Raw genomic sequence first — 18,318 nt, 5'->3', positions numbered from 1 at the left:
GCTGACCTCATCTGTTGACTGACAGAGACCACCGACAGTTGAAGAGGTTCGTAATGCGTAATAGGCAGTCATCCATCCACACCATCACACAGGAATTTCAAACTGCATCAGGATCCATTGCAAGTACTATGACAGTTAGGCGGGAGGTGAGAAAACTTGGATTTCAGGGTTGAGCGGCTGCTCATAAGCCACACATCATACCGGTAAATTCCAAACGACTCCTTGCTTGGTGTAAGGAGTGTAAACATCATATGATTGAACAGTGAAAAAATGTTGTGTGGAGTGATGAATCACGACACACAGTGTGGCGATCTGATGACGGGGTGTGGGTATGGCGAATGCTCTTGGTGAATATCATCTGCCAGCACGTGTAGTGCCAACAGTAAAATTCAGAGGCGGTGGTGTTATGGTGTGGTCATGTTTTTCATGGAATGGGCTTGCACCCCTTGTTGTTTTGCATGGCACTATCACGTCACAGGCCTACACTGATGTTTTAAGCACCTTGCTTCCCATTGTTGAAGAGCAATTCGAGGATGGTGATTGCATCTTTCAACATGATTGAGCACCTGTTCCTAATGCATGGCCTGTGGCACAGTGGTTATATGGCAGTAACATTCCTGTAATGGACTGGCCTGCACAGAGTCCTGACCTGAACCCTATAGAACACCTTCGGAATGTTTTGGAACACCAACTTCATGCCGAGCCTCACTGACCGACATCGATACCTCTCCTTAGTGCAGCACTCCATGAAGATTGGGCTGCCATTCCGTAAGAAAACTTCCAGCACCTGATTGAATGTATGCCTGCGAGAGTGGGAGCTGTCATCAAGGCTAAGGGTGGGTCAACACCATATTTAATTCCAATATTACCGATGGAGGGTGCTACAAACTTTTAAGTCATTTTCACCCAGGTGTCCAGATACTTTGGATCACATAGTGTATAAAGAGATTAAATTTTACACGCTTTCAGAGCATTAGCTCCTTCTTCTGGCAGAAAGATTAAAGGGAAAGAGAGAGGGATGAAGGAAAAGCACTTGTGAGGTTTAGAGAAAGGGGTAGATTCCAGAAAAGTCGTCCAGAACCCCAGGTCAGGGGACGCTTACCAGACAGGATAAGGAAAAGTTGATTTTTGGGGGCTGCACCAGACAAGATCTGAAAACCTGAGAGCTTAAAGGTGGAAGATAGGATAATACACAACAGAGGGAATATTGCCGAAACACCATGCACAAGTCAATAAGAGTGCATTGTACATGATAGGGGTGGGTGGGTGGGGGGGAGGTGGGGGGGGGGGGGGTGCAGCGTAAGATAGAGAGGTCAGTAGAAAATGAAAGATATAGAAAACTAAAAGGGAGTGAAGAAAGGAATAGTTAAATTATTTTCATTCATACATCAGATCATTTATGGATATAGAGAACAATGTGTCAAATGCTTTCTGGAAATCAAAACATATGGAATAGTCCAACTTGGAATATGCACAGGAGTTCTGCAGCAAAGCAATGTTAAGCATACTGGTCTGTATTTTTGTAGGTTTATTCTTTTACCCCTATGGTAGTTACCTACACTTTTTCCAGTCCTTGCAACTTTGTACTGAACAAGATTTGCAGTAAATGCAAGCTGAGTAAAGGGCCAATGGGAAAGAATACTCTCTATGAAAACTGAACAGGGATTCCATCTGGACCTGTTGAATTTTTTTGTTTTTGGCTCTTTTAGATGCTTTTCAAGCCAAGGATGTTTGTTTATATGTTCTCATTACATTTCACATGTTGCCATCCTCTCACAATGAAGGATTTACCAGCGGTGGATTTGGAGTAAGTGGTAGTGGGCGGGCGTATGGGGCTAATTTTACTGGGAACAATTGCAGACGCTTGGTGCAGCAATAATGACCTGGGAATGTCATATGGTTTGAAACTGATGTTGCAGAGTTTAAGAAAGCAGCAATGATTACAAAGGATAGTGCAGGGAGGATATCAGGGAGAAAAGCTTTCATTTCAGCACTGGACTTGAGAAAGTCATAGACTTGGTGGAGTAAGGTACTGATGCATTTGAGGCCTATGTGGTAATGGGATGAGGGAGAGTGGAGTGTGCAAGGGAGTGCTTCTACATTTTTTAGACATATGAATTGTGTTATTGAGAGTGTGAGAGCAGAATACTAGTTGGGATGTTTATCTGTGCATAACATCTATGGGAGAACAAAGCCGAAGTGAAGTTGTTGTAAGTGTTGATGAATTCAGTGGTGGAGCAAATATGTTTGCCACAGACGCCAAGGCTGTAACAAAATGAGTTTTTGATGCAGAGGTGTGGCAGCAGTCAAAGAGTAGGTATTGTTGCTTATTGGTGGGACTTATATTGACTGAGGTTTGGGCGTGAGATTCAGTGAGATGGAAGTCAAGGCCAGGGAAAGTGACTTTCGATTTGGAAAAGGACCTGGTGAATTTGAACTGGATAAAGGAGCTACACTGTTGCAAAAAGTGAAGGAGTTCTTCCTCAGTCCAGACCACAGAGATGTTACTGAAAAATCTATATCAAACCAAGAGTTTTACCTTTTGTGGCTTTAGGAATGCCTCAGCCATTCAACCCTTGCAAGGCCATTCCAATTCCCATAGCAGTTCTCTTGATTCATTTCTAGACCTATAGAAGTGAAGTAGTTAGAGGGATGGACAAGTTTAGCTAGATTGATAATAAATAAGGTTTTAGAGAGATTTTCAGGTAGTCATTGAGAGAAGTATTGTTTTAGGACCAATGTTTGTGTATGTGGGATGTTTATGTAGAGTAAGGTGACATCAGTAGTGACAAGGCACAGGTTCCAGGTGGGCAAGGGATGGGAATGGATTTGGAAATAGTTGGTGTCTTTTATGCAAAGAAAATTAGAGAGGTGCTATGCTCAGAAAAAGAGTGCCTTGGTCTCAGTGTTCCTGGAATTTATAAAATTCCTTGTAAATTCGGCAGCAGTTGCATTGCTCAGTCAATATGAAAAATTCAGAATGCGGCCCACTGCACTTTCTCCATATTAAATATTGCGATTGCGACACATCTGCTGTTGCTGAATGAAACCTCATGATCAAACATATGGTTATATCTGACGAAATGAATATTTATCCTTTGCATTTGCCTACTGAAATTCTGTCATTAAAGAAACTGTTCAGGTAAGAATGTGCAAGAATTTTAAGTGGGACAGAGCTATAGTCTTAGTGGTGCATGGAAACAGATGTTTAATGCTCAAAGGTAACAAAAAAATAAACTGAGTTATTCGCTATCTAACAAATTTAGCATCACTGCCAGTGTTCTTCCATCATAGACATCAATATAATCTCTGATAGCTGATAGCATGTGGAAGGTCTGTGATCCATTGACATCTCTAAGATATAATTTGGCCAACTAAGTAAAGTATTAACCATGCTTGCGATCGTATGTGGTTGTGTTACTCTTGGTTTGTACACAACAGCTCTTGCAGTTTTGAATGAAGGGAGGGTTAATATGCCATTCAGTCAGTTATCTCAGCAAGTAGTTGCCATGTTTAGTATACATGTAAAGCAAAAATGAATGAAACCATCAAATTTAGAATAGTTTAAATATTGTGGCATTCAAGTTATGAAGGCATTATCCGATGGAAGATGGTGTAGGACAGGATGATGACATGAACAATGTTTTTGGTTGATCTGATTATTCAGAAGCATGACTATACATTTTGCTGCTCAACTGAATTGTTCTGGATAGGATAGTGGATGAAGAAAACAATTTTATAGATGATAATGTGATTAATAGTGTTTAAGATCGTAGTGCAAGTGGCAATGGCAGAAACAGTGATCCTCAAAGAGTAATGGTGACAGTTCTGGTGACTATGAACTTCCACCAGAAAAGAAATCCAATATTGTTAGTATGTCAACCAAATTTTTGGAAAAACATCTCGAACATATTTGTGATGATTATCATACACCTCTACATAAAGAATTTCTTGGATATATTTATGATGATTATTACACACTTCCATGTAAGGCTGCAATATACAGCTTGTTATTGAAGATGCATCCATTTATAAAAAGTACATTGAAACCAAAGTAATACTTGATTATCTGGAGAAAAAAGGTTGTACTGAACATCCATTTTGAGGAAATAAACCACTCAAATAACTGGAGGTAAAACAACACATACTATCCCAATTTCACATAGCATGGAATGAAGGAAAACGTGTCCATTATGGCACCTGAACTTTTGGGCAATGCAAAAAGCAAGAGAAATTGAGCACACAAAGTTTAACTGTTCTCCACCTTCCATAGCACGTTTCAAGAAAAAAATACGGAATGTGCCATAGACACATCACTGTTTTCATGACATCCAGAGATGTACAGGAAGACTAAGATATTCACATGTCTGGGATCTGTTTTGTCATAGAAGTGAACGAGAAAACTGCAAATTGCCAGATACAGCCACACTGCATTTGGAACATTGATCAAAATGGATGTAATTATGAAATAATTTCTTGTGTGACTTTATCCAAACAAGGGCAAAAATCAACAACTGCTTTGGTCCAGTCTGCACACACTGCAACTCATAGTTATGCAATAGATGTTGAACTTTCACCTGTAAGTTAAAAAGGCTGCTGAAGACAATCTTCCACCAAACATACATTTGTTGTGTGTGTCTATATATATATATATAAAATTCTAGCTTTCGCAACCAACGGTTGCCTCATCAGGAAAGAGGGAAGGAGAGGGAAAGACGAAAGGATGTGGGTTTTAAGGGAGAGGGTAAGGAGTCATTCCAATCCCGGGAGCGGAAAGACTTACCTTAGGGGGGAAAAAAGGAAAAAAGGACGGGTATAGACTCGCGCACACACACACACACACACACACACATATCCATCCACACACATATAAAGACACAAGCAGATGTATATATTTTGTCTAGAAATATATAATATGTGCAAGAAAGACAACAAACACTATAAGGACTCTCCACAGTGATTTCGACACTAAATTGGGAAATAGAATTTTCATGATGAAAATGGATTCTGCTATTCATAACCAGCTGTGTTCTCCAGTGTATCAGTCTGTGTTCAAGTATTCCCATCTAGCAGCTGGATACAATACTCCCACATATTCTGTTGAATTCAAGAATGTGATTCAAGTGGCATTTGATTTTGCAGCTCTCGAGTGTGATTCTGAGGGCAGATATTGCTTTTGCCAAATGTGCCTATTGTGATTCTGCATATTGTTTTATGCATTTTGTTGGGGAACCTCATGTACACATTTTTAAAGTCCAACAGTGGACAAACTATGAGTAACACAATCGAATGCCTTCACCATTCTAATCACAATGGTACATAAAACTTACGAATACAACTGGAACACTGAATTCCTGTTCACTGCAATACAGTCTAGTTTTAGGAACTTTGTTTCCGCCTCCAGAGTTCAAATCAAATACCTCCTCCAAGCTAATTACCTTCAGTGTCAGTAGGAATTTTTATTTGACTGTGTGATATCTGTACAGGAACAAACAATTAAAGCGTGGAGTGTTGCTGACTGAATTCACAGTAACTTTTAGTATCTTATATCTGTTTCAGATTCTTTTTCCAACACAAAGAAACTGGTTTTGATACAAGATGTCTCACTCAGGAGATGCAGCAAATAACATTAAAGATATGGCTATTGATTTCATAGCAGGATCCTTAGGTGAGTATATTTTGTTTTTCTTATCATCTAATATGTTTTTGTTCTTTGACTTGAAGCAACTATTAGCTAGGAATTCTTTTCCTTTTCTAATTACATCATACATACTGTCCAGTGTTCATATTAAAATGTGGCTTTGGAATAAGATGATTTAGTGAGTAATGACATAAAATATAAAAACAAAAAAATCAGAACATGTAACACGCCAGCTTCAGTTGCAAATAGAAACCAATCTTTTTACCCAGGTTTCAGCCAAAGTAATTTGGCCTTCTTCAGAAGCCAGTGACACTAAACTATTGCATGCCAAAGTTTGCCCATGTCAAGTATAAAACTGTAGCTCCATAGTAACCAGTCATAAATCTACATTACTTGGGCTGAAGAGAAACAGCAGGCCCCACTGCACGGACAAGGTTGGTAGGCCACGAGAGCTGGTGGAATTGAAACTGTGAGGATGGGTCGTGAGTTGTGCTTGGGTAGCTCAGGTGGTAGAGCACTTGCCCGCAAAAGGCAGAGGTCCCTAGTTCGAGTCTCGGTCCGGCACACAGCTTTAATCTATGCCAAGAAGTTTCAGCAAAGTGGTTGTTGCCATAGTGATCATTCTCAAAGTTTAACAAAAACAAGGAAATCCTGCATTAAGTGTTTCTGCTGCCAGAGCTGGCACCATTGACCACAGTCCAGTGTTACATGTTTGCTTGCAAGAAATGTGGGTGTGTAGGCATTATCTACTGAAACAGCCCATGGCCTACATCATGCATCATGCCAGTGCCATTATCTGATACCAAAAGTATGCTCAAGCTGATAATCTTACTGGACAACAACAAAGCAGACATGCATTTACAAGTGACTACCAAAGCTTCTGTATCGCTTATTAGTGCTGAAAATTACTTGTATATTGGCTTATCACTTTTGAAGAAAATTAAGTATTGTTTGGTAATACGCAGTAATCAGCCAGTGTTAGCTATAACGACAAGTGTTAGTTATAAACATGTATGTATATAAATAACATTTTCTGTAGTGCATTTGCCAGTAGCTAGTAACATATTTGGTTTAGATGGCTTCAGTGGATTTGGCTTTCAGATATGAGATTCAGTTAACATCATGTCTAATAATATTCTGTTTAGTGATTCAGATGGGTCATGTAAGAAATAATCTGATTTAATGACTCTAATCTATGTAGCACACAAAACTGTGGAACACACAGAGCATTTCTTCAGAGCTTGACCCATATATTTCACTGTAAAGAGCCAGTTACAACAAAACTCAACCATTTAAAGGCATTACGTATTGTGATACCATTTGCATTTAGCCAAGGGGCAATGGTTTTGGTGGTAAATTGAAGGATATATCAGTGCCAAATCTAACATAGCTGTTTTTCGAATTCTGCACCCAAAAGAACTACTGACTAAGTTATCATGTAAGATATATTTAGCTGACACTTATTTGCTGTTGTCCTTAGATGCAGGCTCAAAGGATTTTATGATGATGATGAATATACATTTTGGGCTATATCAGTAGTTTGGTGTTGTGAGTGCTCATGCAATATTTCAAAAATACTTAACCAGCTTATACAGCGAGTACCGGCTACAAAATATTTAATAGACTTAGACTTAATGGGCTCAAACATAAATTAAATAAATGTAGCTTTTTTTTCCAACAAAGTATTCAGAACCTGAGTCATGTACTGAGTGAAGCTGGTCTCCGTCCCATGTTAACCCACACTGAAGTGACTGATGGTCTCTCTGTGGCTAAAGCTTTTAAGGCACTTTAGATGTTCTTGGGCTAGAGTGATTACTATGACAAATTTATATTGAATGTTGTGAGACATTATACCTGCTCAAACAGCTTTGAAAAAGAATGTCAAATTTTAATGATCCCTCACATTCAGACCTTGTTGTTGAAGCTCAAAAAGTATGTGAAGTTTGCTCCCTGCTTGGCCACATTTAAACCAGGTAAATATTTAATCCTAGCATTAGATGTATAGCAGTTTGGTATAAGTATCTGGATTGGTATTTTAAGTAAATCCTCCCCTGATGGCACTAAAGAACCAATTGTGTATGTGCCTTAAACACTAACAGTAACAGATGAATTGTAACCAAACAGAAAAAGAGGTGCTGGCTATTACTTATGATATCAAAAAATTCCATGTTTTTATATACAGAACAAAATTTCATCCCGTCAAGGACAACAAGTCACTAATTACACAGAAGTCCTGGTGAAAGTAACTTTAAAGTTGTCCCAGTCTGAGATGATATTGGGTGATGACATGAGAATTCTTTCCCATCCCTCCCAAAGTGGCATTTCATTTCCCAGCCATCTATAAAATAGCCTGGTTCCTCCATATAGCACACCTACTCCCAACCACTTTACACATGGGTCACAGTCATGTAGAAGGCCCAATTCAAAGGCCTGTCCTGTACGCCTCATCCAGCACATACTACCCCTGTTCCATAATAGGCAACTCCAATCCTAGCAAAGTCAGAGTTGCCTGTAAATCAGCATATCATATACCAGCTCTACTGTAGCTTCTGCACACCATTTTATGTGGACATGTCCACCAAGTCAGGCAGCAGTAGCTGACCGAGACAGATGCAGCAACAGGGAAGTAAACACTTTTGTGTCATTTACGAGTTCCCAACCAGAAGCGAATTTTATTGTATCATCTATGTGCTTTAATAGTTTAGTTTCTTGAGTTTCTGTGAGTAAATTTAACATCTAATAGCCACAGTTCTTGTGATTTCATTTGCGTCAGAAAGTAAACCAATTTTGTTATATATTAAAAGTTCCTAATCAGGGGCAAATTATTTACTTTCACTTGAGTGCTTCGTTAGTTAGGTTTTTCAATATCTGTGTATTACTAGACACAGTTTGTGCATTTTTGTCAGGGTCTACAGTAGAGTTGCGCAGCATGTGCCAATAGTCCGTTTATCTGAATAGTTTAGTTTTCCACGGTCTTTAGTATGGACAGGGACTGTGATTGTTGTGTGTGGATGTGAGCTGAGTTGGCGACACTTCGCTCGCAGCTTCAGGCTGTGATGGCTTCGGTTAAACAGCTTGAGGCTACAGTGGATGGGGGCCACTATTGTGGGCCGGCTGTGGGGATCCAACAGACGTCCAGCACGTCAGAGTCCTCCCATTGGTCCTCATCGGTGGCATACGCAGTTACTGCTCACAATGAGGCCAACCCCTCACCTGTGGTCAAGTGGTAGGTCGCCCCAGGGTGAAGCAGGCGGCGAAAGACTTCCCAGGCGGCCGCATGTAAGGCCTCCCCAGTTTGTCTGACAAACAGGTTCCAGGTGCTGTCTGTGGCTGACACTGTCACTGAGCTGGATGCTGCCGCCTGTCCTGTTTCAGAGGAAACCACTCAGCCTGCAAGATCCAGGCAATCGCAGAGGGTGGGATTATTGGTAGTTGGGAGCTTCAATGTTAGGCGTGTTGTGAGACCCCTTGGGACTTGGAGCAAGGAGGGTAAGGAAACCAATGTGCACTCCGTGTGCATACTGGGTGGAGTCATTCCAGATGTGGAAAGGGTCCTCCCGGATGCCATGAAGAGCACAGGGTGCATCCAACTGCAGGTGGTTACTTACGTCGGTACCAATGATGTGTGTCACTTTGGATCAGAAGAGATTGTCTCTGGTTTCGCGAGCAGCTAACAGAAGTGGTAAAGGCTGCCAGTCTTGCTTGCAAGATGAAAGCAGAACTGACCATTTGCGGCATAGTTGACAGGACCGATTGTGGATCTCTGATGCAGAGCCGAGTGGAAGGTCTGAACCAGAGGCTCAGATGGTTCTGCGAGCGTGTAGGCTGCAGATTCCTCGACTTGCGCCAAAGAGTGGTTGGATTTTGGATTCCGCTGAATAGGTCAGGTGTCCACTATACGCAGGTAGGTTAGAGGGTCTCGGGAAAACACAAGAAGAGCTTCAGTCACAAGGGGTGCAGGCTGAACACAGGAAGAACGTAGATACAGGAACTATTGGTGTAACAGTTGTAAATTGTCGTAGCCGTATTGGGAAAGTACCAGAGCTCCGAGCACTAATAGAAAGCACTGATGCTCAAATCATTATAGGCACTGAAAGCTGGCTAAAACCTGATATAAGCTCAGCCAAAATTTTTGCGAAGAACCTAACAGTGTTCCGAAAAGATAGGCTAAACACGGTTGGCGGTGGCATGTTTGTTGCTGTCAGAAGTAGTTTAACTTGTCGCAAAATTGAAGGAGATACTTCCTGTGAGTTAGTATGGGCAGAGGTCATTGTTGGCAACTGGAATAAAATAATAATTGGATCCTTTTACTGACCTCCCAGTTCAGATGATACAGTTGCTGAAAGGTTCAAAGAAAACTTGAGTTTGATTTCAAACACGTACCCGACTCATACGATAATAGTTGGTGGTGACTTTAATTGACCCTTGATATGTTGATAAAAATACATGTTTAATTCTGGAGGTATGCATAAAATATCATCCAAAATTGTGCTAAACGCATTCTCTGAAAATTATTTCGAGCAGTTAATTCATGAGCCCACGCGAATAGTAAACAGTTGTGAAAACACACTTGACCTCTTAGCAACAAATAATCCTGAATTAATAATGAACATCAAAACTGATAAAGGGATTAGTGAACACGGGGTTGTCGTAGCGAGATTGAATATTGAAATCCCCAAATCCTTGAAAAATAAGCGAAAAATATACCTACTCAAAAAAGCAGACAAAAATTCACTTGATGCCTTCCTGAGAGACAATTTCCACTCATTCCAAATTAATAATATAAGTGTAGACCAGATGTGGCTTAAATTCAAAGAAATAGTATCAGCAGCAATTGAGAGATTTATACCAAATAAACTAACAACTGACGGAGCTGATCCTCCTTGGTACACAAAACTGGTTAGAACACTGTTGCAGAAACAATGAAACAAACATGACAAATTTAAAGAGACACAAAATCCCCAAGATTGGCGATCCTTTACAGAAGCTCAAAATTTAGCATGGAGTTCAATGCGAGATGCCTATAACAGTTTCCACAACGAAACGTTATCTTGAAACCTGGCAGAAAATCCAAAGAGATTCTGGTCATATGTGAAGTATGTTAGTGGCAAGAAACAATCGATGCCTTCTTTGCGCAATAACAAAGGAGATACTATCAAAGACAGTGTTGCCAAAGCAGAGTTATTAAACACAGCCCTCCGAAATGCCTTCACAAAAGAAGATGATGTAAATATTTCAGAATTCAAATCGAGAACAGCTGCCAACATGAGTAATGTAGAAGTAAATATCCTCAGAGTAGTGAAGCAACTCAAATCACTTAACAAAAGCAAGTCTTCTGGTCCAGACTGTATACCAATTAGGTTCCTTTCTGAGTATGCTGATGCATTAGCCCCATACCTAACAATCATATACAACCGTTCGCTTGACAAAAGATCCATACCCAAAGACTGGAAAGTTGCACAGGTCACACCAATATTCAAGAAAGGTAGTAGGAGTAATCCACTAAATTACAGGCCCATATCGTTAACATAAATATGCAGCAGGATCTTAGAACATATATTGTGTTCGAACATTATGAATTACCTTGAAGGAAACGGTCTATTGACACACAGTCACCATGGGTTTAGAAAACATCATTCCTGTGAAACACAACTGGCTCTTTATTCACATGAAGTGCTGAGTGCTATTGACAAAGGATTTCAGATCAATTCCATATTCATGGATTTACGGAAGGCTTTTGACACTGTACCACACAAGCGGCTCGTAGTGAAATTGTGTGCTTGTGGAATATCGTCTCAGTTATGTGACTGGATTTGCGATTTCCTGTCAGAGAGGTCACAGTCCATAATAATTGACAGAAAGTCATCAAGTAGAACAGAAGTGATTTCAGGCATTCCCCAAGGTAGTGTTATAGGCCCTTTGCTGTTCCTTATCTATATAAACGATTTGGGAGACAATCTGAGCAGCCGTCTTCGGTTGTTTGCGGATGACACTGTTGTTTATCGACTAATAAAGTCATCAGAAGATCAAAACAAACAGCAAAAAGATTTAGAAAAAATATCTGAATGGTGTGAAATGCAGCAGTTGACCCTAAATAACAAAAAGTGTGAGGTCATCCACATGAGTGCTAAAAGGGAACTCGTTTAACTTCGGTTACACGATAAATCAGTCTAATGTAAAAGCTGTAAATTCAATTAAATACCTAGGTATTACAATTATGAACAACTTAAATTGGAAAGAACACATAGAAAATGTTGTGGGGAAGGCTAACCAAAGACTGTGTTTTATTGGCAGGACACTTAGAAAATGTAACAGACCTACTAAGGAGACTGCCTACACTATGCTCGTCCGTCCTCTTTTAGAATACTGCTGTGCAGTGTGGGATCCTTACCAGATAGGACCGACAGAGTACATCGAAAAACTTCAAAGAAAGGCAGCACGTTTTGTATTATCAAGAAATATGGGAGAGTGTGTCACAGAAATGATACAGGATTTGGGCTGGAAATCATTAAAAGAAAGGCGTTTTATGTTGCAATGGAATCTTCTCACAAAATTCCAATCACCAACTTTCTCCTCTGAATGCGAAAATATTTTATTGACACCGACCTACATAAGGAGGAACGATCACCACGATAAAATAAGGGAAATCAGAGCTTGTACGGAAAGATATAGGTGTTCATTCTTTCTGCGCGCTATACGAGATTGGAAAAATAGAGAATTGTGAAAGTGGTTCAATGAACCCTCTGCCAGGCACTTAAATGTGATTTGCAGAGTATCCATGTAGATGTAGAAGTAACTGTCCATCTGAATGATCGGACACTGCCAAACCATAGCCAGGAGCTGATTTGGCCACCTAGTGACCAAACGTGCTGCTGAGTACAACGTGATGGATTTCAGTGCCTACTTTACAACTTGCTCCTTTCTGCAATTCCAGTTTCACTGTATTACCTAGAAGAGAACTGTCCTTGTAACATGTCCTTCAATAATCCTCCTGGCCTCAATCTCTGCTGCCCCTTCTACACACCCTTGTCCTCAACACCCATGGCCCTATCTCCACTTATCCAACATTCATACCTTTCACTCTACCGTCTTCCTCTTCCTCTTTTCTATCTCCCCCTCTCAATACACTGCTTGTGTGCTGGATGTAACTCCCACTCAGTGCAACCAGATGAGCTCACTGATGCCATGTACCTATCCTTTGCGTCTGCTGCCATTCCTTCCAAGTGCCAGCCATCCTTTCACAAGGGTACCCATACCCAGTGTTAAGGGGGCGGGCACACCACACTCCCCTCCCCAGCTCTCAGGGGAAGGAAAAAATATAATGTAGTTAGATGCTTTTCATTCAAGAAATTTTTTTAAAAGTTGGTATTATGCAGGTTTTTACAGGTTCAGAACTGGAACTATTTTATGGCTACTTAAAAGTCATCACTTGTCCTCCAAAATTTTTAATATTAAAAATACTCCATAACCCCTCTCCCCTCTTCCCCCCCGCCCCCCCCCCCCCCCCTCCTCCGCAGGACTAGCTCTCTCCCCCTTCAAACTATGCATGGGCATCCTTGTTCTACAAACCATTTCTCACCTCCTTTCTCCCCTTTCCCACTGCACCTGGCACAGTTCCTTGCCCCATTCGAGGTGCAGTTCCACCATAATCTAGTCAGCTGGGACGATGTAGCCATGCAGATGTATGTGTGTGTGTGTACCTGTATTCTATAATGTAAATGGATAGATAAAAAATCTACTCACCAAGCAGTGGCAGGAGAGAACACACACAAAAGGATTTAACTTTTACAATCTTTCGGAGCCTGTGGCTTTGTCTTCTGGCAGAAGAGTTGAAGGGGAAGGGAGAGGGGTGAAGGAAAAGGACTGGAGAAGTTTAGGGAAAGGGATACAGTTCAGCTAAGTCACCCACAACTCCAGTTCAGGGGAGACTTACCGAAGGGATGAGAAGAAAAGACTGATTGTTGGGGACTACGCCAGACGAGTCTTGAAAACCTGCAAGCTTAAAGATGGAAGACAAGGTAATATGCAAGACAGAGATTACTACTAAAACATTGAGCACAAGTTAATAAGAGTGGAAAGCTAAGTGCACTGTGTAACAGAGGCGGGAGGGGGGATGGCAAAAAATAGATAAGTCAGAAAATGAAAGATGCAGATAACTAAAATGGAGTGAAGAAAGGAGTAGTTACTGTGAATAAATGCTGAGACAGAAGGAATTAACTTAAATTAAGGCCAGGTGGGTGGTGAGAACCAAGGGCATGTTGTAGTCATAGTTCCCACCTTCAGAGTTCTGAGAAACTGGTGTCTGGGGGAAGAATCCAGCTGGCATGTATGGTGAAACAGGCACCGAGGTCTTCTTGACTGTCATGTTGTAGAGCATTCTCTACAACAAGATATTGTGTGTTGCATGTATACACCCTCTGCCTATGACCATTCATCCTGACTGATAACTGGGTGGTAGTCATGCCAAATCATCATGCATTATCCTCCCAGCAGACAAAGGATCTGCCACTATAGTACTTAACCAGTAGGAGAATGTTAGTGAAGGTCTACACTAGCTATCTGACATCTCTACGTACAGCATCTGCCATCAATATCCCATCCCTGTGATTCAAACTGACCTACAGTCCCTGCTAAAAACCTCAAGCCCCTCACAAGGACTTGTACCTCAATGCATAGAACTTCTTACCCCACTCAAACCATGCACTCCCACCTTTTACCTTCTTCCTAAGAACCATAAACACAATGATCTTGGCCGCCCTAGTGTTGCTGGCTTCAAAGCACCCACAGAATACATCTCTGCCTTAGTTGATCAACACCTGCAACCCACAGTACAAAGACTTACCGCCTATATTAAAGATTCCAACCATTTCCTATATCATCTGAAATGCGTGCACGACCCACTCCCACCACACACCTTGTTTGTCACTATTGATGCCATCTCCCTCTATACCATCATCCTCACATACATGGTCTGTCTGCTGGTGAACATTTCCTCAGTCAACACCCACCTGATTCCAAGCCTATGATATCCTTCTAGCTCACCTTAATCAACTTCACACTTACCAACAATTACTTCACCTTTGAGGAGCAGACATAAAAACAGATCTGGGGTGTGGTCATGGAAACCAGGATGGCTCCTTCCTATGCCAACCTTTTCGTGGGTCACTTGAAGGGGCTTTCCTGGGATCCATAAACCTTCAGCCCCTGGATTGGTTTAGGTACACTGATGGCATCTTTGCCATATGGACTCATGATGAGGATGACCTGTTAAAATTCCTGGAATCTCTAAATACCTTGGCCCAGTTAAATTTCACATGGTCCTATTCCATATCTCATGCCACTTTTCTTGATGTTGATCTCATTCTCACTGAAGGCCAGCAACAGACTTCCATCCACATCAAACCTACTAACAAACAACAGTACTTCTGACAGTTGCCATCACTGACATGTCAAACATTCCATCCCATACAGTCCTGGCATTCGAGGCAAATGTATTTGTTTGGATGCAATACCCCACTGCTCTCACTCCAGCCTTCACTGGATGCAATTGTCCCGGCAGCTTAGTTCAAAAGTAGGTTTCCTAAGCCATCAATTCCAATCCTGATACTGCTGATCTTCCAAAAAACAACTTTGGAGCACATTACCTGTCAAATGTTATCCTGGTCTCGAATATATCAATCATCTGCTTCGACAAGGTGTAATGTCCCCACAGAAAATACCCTCTACCACGCACCAATTAATCATTGTCAATCAAACCATCCACATTCATTCACTTTGGAAAAGTATCTGATCTGATTTTCTCGTAACATATGCGGCGACAGCTAGACGACGCCAAAGTATTTTCTAGCGCGTTTATTCTTTGAAATAACAGAGATGCATATATGCATTCTCCATGGTTGTTAGAGTGGTAACTAGGACAGCTTCTGGAGTGGGGATTGAGGGATTGACGTATTTCTGAGAATTACATATTCTGATTTTCTTCCCGCTAAATCGAGTGAATTAACTTTTGTCCCACTAGCGGTTTGTTTGAATAGAAAGAGAGTGTAAACGGAAAATAATTAAGACGTGGAATCACCGGAGATCTGGACATGCAATAGAGATGGATTTAATACACAATTTCCTTCATAAATAAGGTTTGTGACTTTTTGTTCTGGAGTGAATGAACGAATGAGTTTTTTCTGAACTATTTGATGATCACGTTGGCCCTGTAATTAGTGGGGAAGTTTCAGCTGTGTCGAAGAGGGCCTGCAATCACTGAGTCTGTGTTAAATTGTCCAAAAAGGCTTTGTACACATCTGGAATTCGCAATCTTTCGTAAAAGGAACAAATTGTCCACACGATTGATTCTCCCGACTGAATACAGTGTTTAACAGTAATAATAAATGTAAAGATCTCTTACAGCAAGCCAGCCGCTGATTACCAAGATGAAGGACTCCACCAAAGATCCTATTTGGCTGATTTCACATAATGAAATATTATATTAAAAACTGTACATAGATAAAGGAGAGAAAGAGAGAGAGTGAATGAAAATAGAGATAATACTAATAATCCTCCATTAGTCTAACTTTTCGCCTGTCTTATCACGGATCAGCCAAGACACGGGAGGCCCTTACATTACTGTATAGATTTATGTGTGAAGGTGAAAGGGTCTTAAAGGCAACAGATTCACGGCTATACAGACAAGACATTACACAAAGTTAGCGGCTAGCTGCATTCATCATCTATTCATAGAGGAAGAGACGACAACTTATAAATCATGTTAAAAAGGCCATCACTTCCTAAAATCGTGGCCTGGAATTAGATCTATTCCGCCTGGGGTTTTGCCCACAACACCTAGAATAGCTTTTTGTTGCCCTCCCAATCTCCGCAATATCCCTGTCTGACCTTATGCTCCTTCTGCACCCATCTCCCTAACCTGTGGCTCCTACCCTTGTGACCGTCCCTGCTGCAAGACTTTCCCTATGCACCCTCCTACCACAACCTATTCCATCCCTGTAACTGCCAAAACACATACTCTTAAAGGCAGGGCCACCTGTGAAACAACACATGCCATATACCATTTAATATTACTGGCATTTATTTTTTTTTTAAATGACGTAATATTATATTTATTGCTTTTGCTGGTGGAAAGCTACTAAAATGGTAAATTGGTGCATAGAAAATTTTTTACTTGTTGATGTTGAAATTATATATTCCACCAACCAGCATCAAATTCCCGTCAGACTCATGAGAATGTTGACCGATGGCATTGTTTAGAGGCCAGTGACCGATCTAAAAATTACGCAGTTTCCGTAATTACACTGGCTGGATATTGATAGAAAAGAATGGTAAAAGAGATCTCAGGGATGCTGAAATAAAAGTATTATAAAATACTAGGTGACTGAACACTAGTAGCGTTCGGCTGTGGCCACCAAACAATTCATCGGCAACTCTCCTTCATTGCAGCCTGAAAAAGTTCTAAAATGTAGCATAACAATTTGATATGTGGAATTAATGAAAAATGAAAGTACAGTGTTAATTAAAACATGGCTTTTGAAATTAAATTATCATAAGTATTTACCAAACATTAGAGAGAGACACATACATCTGTGAAACAGCCATCGAAAAAAAATGAGAGAGAGAGAGAGAGAGAGAGAGAGAGAGAGAGAGAGAGAGAGCTCACAGGTCCTATTTTTATATAATCCAAAAACAAATTATGGCAACTGCCTTCAACTTGCTTTGCAGTTTCAATACGTAAACATTTCTCTCGAACATTCTTTAGCTGAACAGGGGGGGGGGGGGGGGGGGGGGGGGGAAACATTGCTTTCGTTAAATAATGACCTTTTCTCCTTACTTTGCGGATTTATTTCAACGGAGAAAATTAATTCTTAACGTATTTTCACCTTAATTAAAAAACTGAGGCATATTCTATTAATTATTCAAAAATGCAACATTTCAACCAGCTGTTATGTAAATGCTATTCGGCCTTTTACATCGGCATGAATACAACCCAGTTATCAGGCAGGAGAATGGACATAGGCAGAGGGTGTATACAGGCAACACACAATATCCTGTTGCAGAGCATGCTGTACAACATGACAGTCAAGAAGACCTCGGTGCCTGTTTCACCACATGCACCATCTGGATTCTTCCCCCAGACACCAGTTTCTCAAAACTCCGAAGGTGGGAACTAGTACTACAACATGTCCTTGGTTCTCGCCACCCACCTGGTCTTAATTCAATTCATTTCCTTTTGTCCCATTATTTATTCACAGTAACTACTCCATTCTTCACTCCATTTTAGTTTTCTACATCTTTCATTTTCTGACTTGTCTATTTTTTGTCGTCTCCAGTCCCACCTCTGTTACATACAATGCACTTAGCTTTTCACTCTTATTAACTTGTGCTCAATGTTTTAGTAGTAATCTCTGTCTTGCATATTACCCTGTCTTCCACCTTTAAACTCTCAGGTTTTCGAGCATTGTCTGGTGCAGTCCCCAACAATCAGTCTTTCCTTCTCATGCCATCTGGTAAATCTCTCCTGACCTGGAGTCGTGGGTGACTTTTCTGAACTGTACCCCTTTCCCTAAACCTTTCCAGTCCTTTTCCTTCACCCTCTTCCTTCCCCTTCAACTCTTCTGCCAGGAGAAGGAGCCACAGGCTCTCAAAGCTTGTAAAAGTTGAATCCTTTTGTGTGT

General features: G+C 40.9%; 1 protein-coding gene across 3 annotated transcripts in view; it reads left to right on the top strand.

The window, feature by feature from the left end:
- Positions 1-18,318, top strand: part of LOC124605286 (mitochondrial ornithine transporter 1-like) — a 94,883-nt gene that overhangs the window by 15,373 nt on the left and 61,192 nt on the right. For 2 of the 3 annotated variants that reach the window (XR_006978630.1, XM_047136864.1), the window contains exon 2: positions 5,560-5,668. Coding sequence is in view for 2 of the 3 variants with exons in the window: in XM_047136864.1 (XP_046992820.1) it covers positions 5,599-5,668 (70 nt within the window). In the remaining variant the exon portion in view is untranslated. Of the gene's footprint in view, positions 1-5,557; positions 5,669-18,318 lie in introns of all 3 variants that reach the window. The other variant, XM_047136865.1, reaches the window with a different exon arrangement.

Source organism: Schistocerca americana, chromosome 3, assembly GCF_021461395.2.
Source record: "Schistocerca americana isolate TAMUIC-IGC-003095 chromosome 3, iqSchAmer2.1, whole genome shotgun sequence".
Classification (NCBI taxonomy): domain Eukaryota; kingdom Metazoa; phylum Arthropoda; class Insecta; order Orthoptera; family Acrididae; genus Schistocerca; species Schistocerca americana.
Note: the sequence above shows the minus strand (reverse complement) of the source record. Positions and strands in the feature narration are given on the sequence as shown.